The sequence below is a fragment of the Sinocyclocheilus grahami genome, unplaced genomic scaffold (assembly GCF_001515645.1).
Source record: "Sinocyclocheilus grahami isolate Dianchi unplaced genomic scaffold, SAMN03320097.WGS_v1.1 scaffold633.1, whole genome shotgun sequence".
NCBI classification, from domain to species: Eukaryota; Metazoa; Chordata; class Actinopteri; order Cypriniformes; family Cyprinidae; genus Sinocyclocheilus; species Sinocyclocheilus grahami.
The window spans coordinates 637,741-644,649 of record NW_015505812.1 but is presented as its reverse complement, the minus strand read 5'-3'; the positions used below and the strand labels follow the sequence as shown (position 1 = coordinate 644,649).

Sequence of the window (6,909 nt, the reverse complement as noted above, 5' to 3'; positions counted from 1 at the left end):
ACACATTCACTCACACACACACGCACGCACACTCACACACACACGTACACATTCACTCACACACACACGCACGCACACTCACACACACACGTACACATTCACTCACACACACACGCACGCACACTCACACACACACGTACACATTCACTCACACACACACGCACGCACACTCACACACACACGCACACACTCACTCACACACACACGCACGCACACTCACACACACACACACACTCACACACATGCACGCACGCACACATTCACTCACACACACACGCACGCACGCTCACGCACACTCACACACACACACGCACACACACACGCACACATTCACTCACACACACACACACACACTCACACAAACAAACAAACACACACACACACTCTCTCACACACACACACACACAAACACACACACTATATACAGATAAGTTTGGAGTTGGTAAGATTTTTTTGCAATATTTTTGAAAGAAGTCTTTTCTGCTCAACAAGACTGCATTTATTTGATCAAAAATACATCAAAAAATTTGAAATATTATTAGAATGTAAAACAGCTGTTTTCTATGTGAATATCTGTTAAACTGTAATGTATTTCTGTGATGCGCAGCTGTATTTTCAGCATCATTACTCCAGTCTTCAGTGTCACATGATCTTCAGAAATCATTCTAACAGTCGTGCTGCACAATATTTTTGTGGAAACCGTGATACGTTGTATTTTTCAGGATTCACAGATGAATAGAAAGTTGAAAAGAACAGCATTTATTTGAAATAGAAATCTTTTGGAACTTTATAAAACAGTGTCGGGGAAAGTTATTTTTTAAAAGTAAAGCATTGCAATATTGCATTACTCCCTGAAAAAAGTAACTAATTATGCTACTTAGTTACGTTTTATGGAAAGTAATGCGTTACGTTTCTTTTGCGATGCTTTTTCTTATCTGGCTGGCTTCATTTTCTCTCTTCAGAAACAAAAAACTGTCAGTCAATACATGGGAAACAAAGTAACTGCTGTTACTTATTTAAAGAAGTAACTCGGATATTTTCTTGCTTATTAAAAAGTAATGCATTACTTTACTAGTTACTTGAAAAAAGCAATCTGATTATGTAACTCGCGTTACTTGTAATGCGTTATAAACGATTTTACTGTCACTTCTGATCAATTTAATGCATCCTTGATGAATAAAAGTATTAATTTCTGTCAACTTTGCAGGATAAGGAGAATCCTCTAGATAATGTGCTGCTGTATTCTCTGAGGAGAGCCGGATCTGTGGAGATGCTGGATCAGAGCGGAGACGAGGACGAGAATCGCGGTGGAAATAAGGCTTCGTGTAAGCTGTGTTTCGTACCTTCACGGACCCAGTGCAGTGTTGTCAGGCGGATCTTTTTCACATCTTTTCTCCGCAGTGCCTCGCTCCACGTCTAACCCGGAGAGCTCGGAGCACAAGCGTGTGAAGAGCCGCTTGAAGAAGCTGATTCTCCGGAGGCCTCCGCTGCAGACGCTGCAGGAGAAAGGACTCATTAAAGGTAAACCCTAAAGGCCCGCGGTCACACCAAGGAGGATAACTATAAAGATATTTGTATTCTAAACGGAAAAGAATAGCAGAGTACCACAGCTATTATGATAACGGCACGGAGGAACCAATCACTGGAATCACTTTCAGAGCGATTCTCGAGCAAAATCATTATACTTATTTTTATACAGTTATCATTCTTGGTGTGAAAGGGCCTTAAAAGATACTTAGACTTGTCAAAACTACTGTAAATCACTGCCATTATGCTTCGCTATTTACACATCTTCACATCACAGATGCCACGTCTCTTTATTTCTACCCTGTTTGTTGCTGAAATAAAATTAGTGTGTGAGTGTGTGTGTGTCTGTGAGTGTGTGTCTGTGTGTGTGTGTGTGTGTGAGTGTCTGTGTGTGTCTGTGAGTGTGAGTGTGTGTGTGTCTGTGTGTGTCTGTGTGTCTGTGTGTGTCTGTGAGTGTGTGTCTGTGTGTGTCTGTGAGTGTGTGTGTGTCTGTGTGTGTGTGTGTGTGTGTGTGTGTGTGTGTGTGTGTGTGTGTGTCTGTGTGTGTGAGTGTCTGTGTGTGTGTAAAAATCGTAATGTTTCCAAACGTTTGACAAGTACTATATTTCCATATATTACAAATAACATTCATAGCCTATTAATTCATGGTCATTGTAAATAAAATGATTTTCTTTTTCTCGCCAAAACAGCAATTATTTGATACAGTACAAACACTAATATTGTGAAATATTGTTACAATAAAAAAAAAGCTGTTTTCTATGTGAATATATTGTGAAATGTAATTGATTGCTGTGATCAAAGCTGAATTTTCAGCATCATTACTCCAGTCCAATAAAGTAATATTTATGCAGAAAGCATGAAATACTACCATTCAAATGTTTGTTTTTAATAGAAATAAATGCTCTTATTCAGCAAATCTGCATCTAATTGATCGAAAGTCACAGTAAAGGCCTTTATAACGTAACAAAAGATTTATATTTCAAATGAATGCTGTTCTTTTCAGTAGTAGTAAAATATTAAGCAGCAAAAACTGATAAGAAGAACCATTATTAATAACTGAGCACCAATAATAATTGAGCACCATGTGACACTGAAGACTGGAGTAATGATGCATTACAGAAATAAATGACATTTTACAATATATTCACATTTCGAATTTCATAATATTACTGTGTTTTTGATCAAATAAATGCAGCTTTGATGCACAGAAGAGACTTCTTTAAAAACATTTAATTGGGTTTCCATTCAAAATGAAATGGAATGTGAAGTTATCTGCTGATGTTGTCTGTGTGAGTGTCCTGCGCTGACTCTGTGTTTCTGATCTCAGATCAGGTGTTCGGCTGCGGGCTGGAGCTGCTGTGTGAGCGAGAGAAAAGCAGCGTCCCTCAGTTCGTCAGGAAATGCACCGATGCTGTGGAGAGGAGAGGTGCGATCAATCAATCACAAACACTTCAGCGGGACAATATCCAAAAGGAAGAAGGACATTTTTGTGCGCTCCTCATTTGAGAGTCACACTCATGGTCTTCGCGGTCAAAAGTGACCGGACAGCAGAAATGTAACTTTTTTTTTTTCTTCAGTAAAATCAATCTAATATATTTTTGTTCAATAATATTTTTTCTTTTGTATTTTGAGAGGATTTTTTGGTACTAATTCATATTTATGCAATAATTATGATCGGTTTTTCCCATTGAGAATAGTACAAAATTTAAAAAAAATGTTAAATTATTTTTCAATGAATGCAGTATTTCAGATTAAAATAAAGACTAGGCCTTTAAAATCCAATTTTTGACAGCAGAATAGCACCTCCTGGTGAGAGCAAAAAGAAAAAAGAAAAACCTGTAATTTCATGGTGTAACCACTAGATGCCGGTATAGGACTCTATTTTTTCTTCAGTAAAATCAATCTAATATATTTTTGTTCAATAATATTTTTTCTTTTGTATTTTGAGAGGATTTTTTGGTACTAATTCATATTTATGCAATAATTATGATCGGTTTTTCCCATTGAGAATAGTACAAAATTTAAAAAAAATGTTAAATTATTTTTCAATGAATGCAGTATTTCAGATTAAAATAAAGACTAGGCCTTTAAAATCCAGAATAGCAGAATAGCACCTCCTGGTGAGAGCAAAAAGAAAAAAGAAAAACCTGTAATTTCATGGTGTAACCACTAGATGCCGGTATAGGACTCTATAGAGAGGCTTGTGAATTTCCTAGTTGTTTTTATACATAATTGTTTACTTTTATTAGGTTGTGGATTTAAATGTATATTAAGGCATTCTCAAAGACTACGTTTTGTCAAGGTTTATATTTGTTGTTGTTTTAAATGTTGATTTGAAGTGTAGGTTTTTGCATTATTATTACTACATTCAAACCTGAACACAGAAAGACAGTTTTTTCTTACACAAAACATTAAAATTCAATAAAAATGTAACAGAAATTAACAGGAATGCTTTATCAGAGCTGAACCCTTCTGGGTCTGATCTGATTTTAACCTCTTATTTCAGTCTTCTGACTCATTTTGGCTATTTGGTTATAGCCATACCAATTAATCTTAGTGTGTATAATTCTGTGTGTGAGAGTAAGTGTGTGTGTGTAAGTAAGTGTGTGTGAGTGTGTGAGTGGATGTATCTGTTTTACACTCTTGATGTTTTAGAGTGTAACCCCTTCTTTGCTGTCCACTTTTTTACTGCATTGTAGTTGAATTATTGATTTTATTTTGCATAGTTGCAGAGTTACAGTCACACCAGATCATAGGTGTGTGTGTGTGTGTGTGTGTGTGTGTGTGTGTGTGTCCGTGCGTGTGTTGATTTTGCACTCTAGATGTCTTAGAGTTTCACCCCTTCATTACTGTGCATTTCTTTTCTGCATTGTGGGGGATTTGTAAATTGTGTACACAAAAATGTTCAGTATTTTCAATTTTTTTCCCCCATTTCCCATTCATTTCCTATGGTCGCTCATTTTTGACCGAAGACCGTGAGTGTGACTTTTTTTTTTTTTGGACCACTTAGCTTTTTCGAATCATGCCCTCAATTTTTTTTTATGTTCACATACCAAGTGCCATAAAAGAGAGCAAGTTTCGTACCATTCCGATGAAGCTACGATTTTTTAAAATTCAAAATGTAAAATTGTCCAGTCAGAAGTTACCGAAAACCGCACAAGGGTTAAAATGATGAAATGCTTTGTGCTGAAAGAAACATGATCGCAAGTCATTATGATGCTGGATTTGAGAGTGAATCAGAATGAAATTGGTCTGCTTGATTCATTAGCAAAGTTCTGAATCAAAATGATTCTTATCTGCTAATCTTAACAACCAGTCTTGGTTAAAACCCTGTCTGCTGTTCTTTTCCTTGAAATAATGTATTTGTAAATGTGTTTATTCAGGTTTGGAGACTGATGGGATTTACAGAGTCAGCGGGAATCTGGCTGTCATTCAGAAACTGCGCTTCGCTGTCAATCATGGTGAGAAAGAGTCAAAATCACATCAATATCATACCCATAACCGTCATGATACGAGGATCTGTCATTCATTGCAATTAAAAGCAACATGAAATCAAAACTGAACGCATGTCCTGGTTTCACTGTGAATGATTCACTGTAATTATCAGCAATATATAGGGCATAAATACATTTCAAACCCAGTTTTATGAAATCATTATTGTTATTTAAAAAAAAATAAACATGTCATACATACAGTAACATTTCCTATAAAATTAATATGCAGGTACTTTGGTAACATGTTTGAATGGTTGAATACTTCATTGTATAAAAATATTTCTCCCATCACGCTGTAGAAAAGCCCAAATTATGTCACTTCCTCTGTTTTAATTTTAAGAAATTGTACATTTTATGTAACTGGGGAAAATTTAGATTTGTGTCGGTTAATTGTACTAAATATTTTGTACTACAAAATTGATGATTAATTAATTTATTGATCAGATGAGCTGCTGATGTGATGTACTGTAAGATCAGAAAGTCATAAGTATTTTTTTTTTTTGCTGTATGATCTTTTATATGTTTTTCCATCACTTTAACTCAAAATAATTTAACCAATTTCAACTTAATTTTTTAAGTTAACTCTAAATAAATAAAATTTAAGTTGAAATGAACTGAACAGCCAATTTGATTATACTTAAATTAAGGCAGCAGCTGAATTGAAGTTTTTAAGTAGAAGTAGGTGGAATTGTTTACAGTGTAGTTGCAGAAAGCACTCATCAGTACGTCACAGAAGAGCGGCCTGTCATGTGACGTGGAAATTGTCATCAGACGTGTGTGTGTGTGTGTGTGCGTTTGTGTGCTAATTTAAAATATAAAACTATAATAGTGTATTAATGATACTAAAATAACACTGATTTCTACTCTGCAAAATATTTCATAGCTTGGCTTGGCATAACTAAAAAAAATGTATATTATTAATTATTAAAATGCTGTTTTAAGATTTTATTAGTTTACGTGACTTTTCCAAGTCTAGAAATCACAATTGTAAAGTTAGTTTTCCTTATATATCCCGGTTTTCCAAGGCCATGTGAATCCTGGTTCTTCAAAAAAAAAAAAAATCTATTGAATTCATATCTAGAATATAATATAAATATCTTGATTTTAGCTGTTTAGCTTAAAAGCTGATTTTGTCTGATTTTTTAATAATTCTAATTTTTTGTCTGATTTTGAAGTCATCTCGAGTCAAAACTATTTTCAGTGCAAAACTATTTTTCAAATCAGCATTATGTCACAGATACAGTTGTATTGAATCTTTAAAATTGGTTACAGAATTGAGTTGTGCAAGAGAGAAACTTTAATCAAATGATCTCTGTTGATTTGCTTCTTCACCTTTTCTTGACTTTTGATCTTCTACTTCTGCAGATCTTGTGCTGCAGCCTGATGCCTAAAAACATGCAGCATCTCTGTGTGTGGCACAGCGTTTCTGACTCACATGTTCTCTGCTTTTCCTGCAGAGCGTCTGGATCTGGACGACCCACAGTGGGACGACATTCACGTCATCACCGGAGCGCTCAAGCTGTTCTTCAGAGAGCTGCCCGAGCCGCTCGTGCCGTACGGATTCTTCCATGACGTCGTCGAGACCGTCAGTGAGTGACGACGAGAAAACCAGAGGAGATGCATGAGAAATGATTCATTAGAAATGACTCAGTGCTTCTGTGTCCTGTAGAGCTATCTGATTACCTGGATAAGGTGGACAGACTGAAGCTGCTGGTCCTCAGCATGCCTCCACACAACCAGCACACCTTACAACACGTGATCCAACACCTCAGACGGTACGAACACACACACACACACACACACACGTGTGAATTAACATACATGTCAGAATCTTTTCATGTTTGAAGTCTTAATGTGTTTGAAAAAGGTGAATTTTAATGGATACATG

The 6,909-nt window shown here is 36.0% G+C and overlaps 1 protein-coding gene across 1 annotated transcript in view; it reads left to right on the top strand.

Moving 5' to 3' along the window:
• The window catches only part of LOC107558164 (rho GTPase-activating protein 15-like), a 21,270-nt gene that overhangs the window by 5,211 nt on the left and 9,150 nt on the right, over positions 1-6,909 (top strand). Inside the window, exons 8-13 of the mRNA XM_016241786.1 lie at positions 1,208-1,325; positions 1,402-1,521; positions 2,855-2,953; positions 4,911-4,988; positions 6,479-6,610; positions 6,691-6,796. Coding sequence (XP_016097272.1) covers positions 1,208-1,325; positions 1,402-1,521; positions 2,855-2,953; positions 4,911-4,988; positions 6,479-6,610; positions 6,691-6,796 — 653 coding nt within the window. The remainder of the gene's footprint in view (positions 1-1,207; positions 1,326-1,401; positions 1,522-2,854; positions 2,954-4,910; positions 4,989-6,478; positions 6,611-6,690; positions 6,797-6,909) is intronic.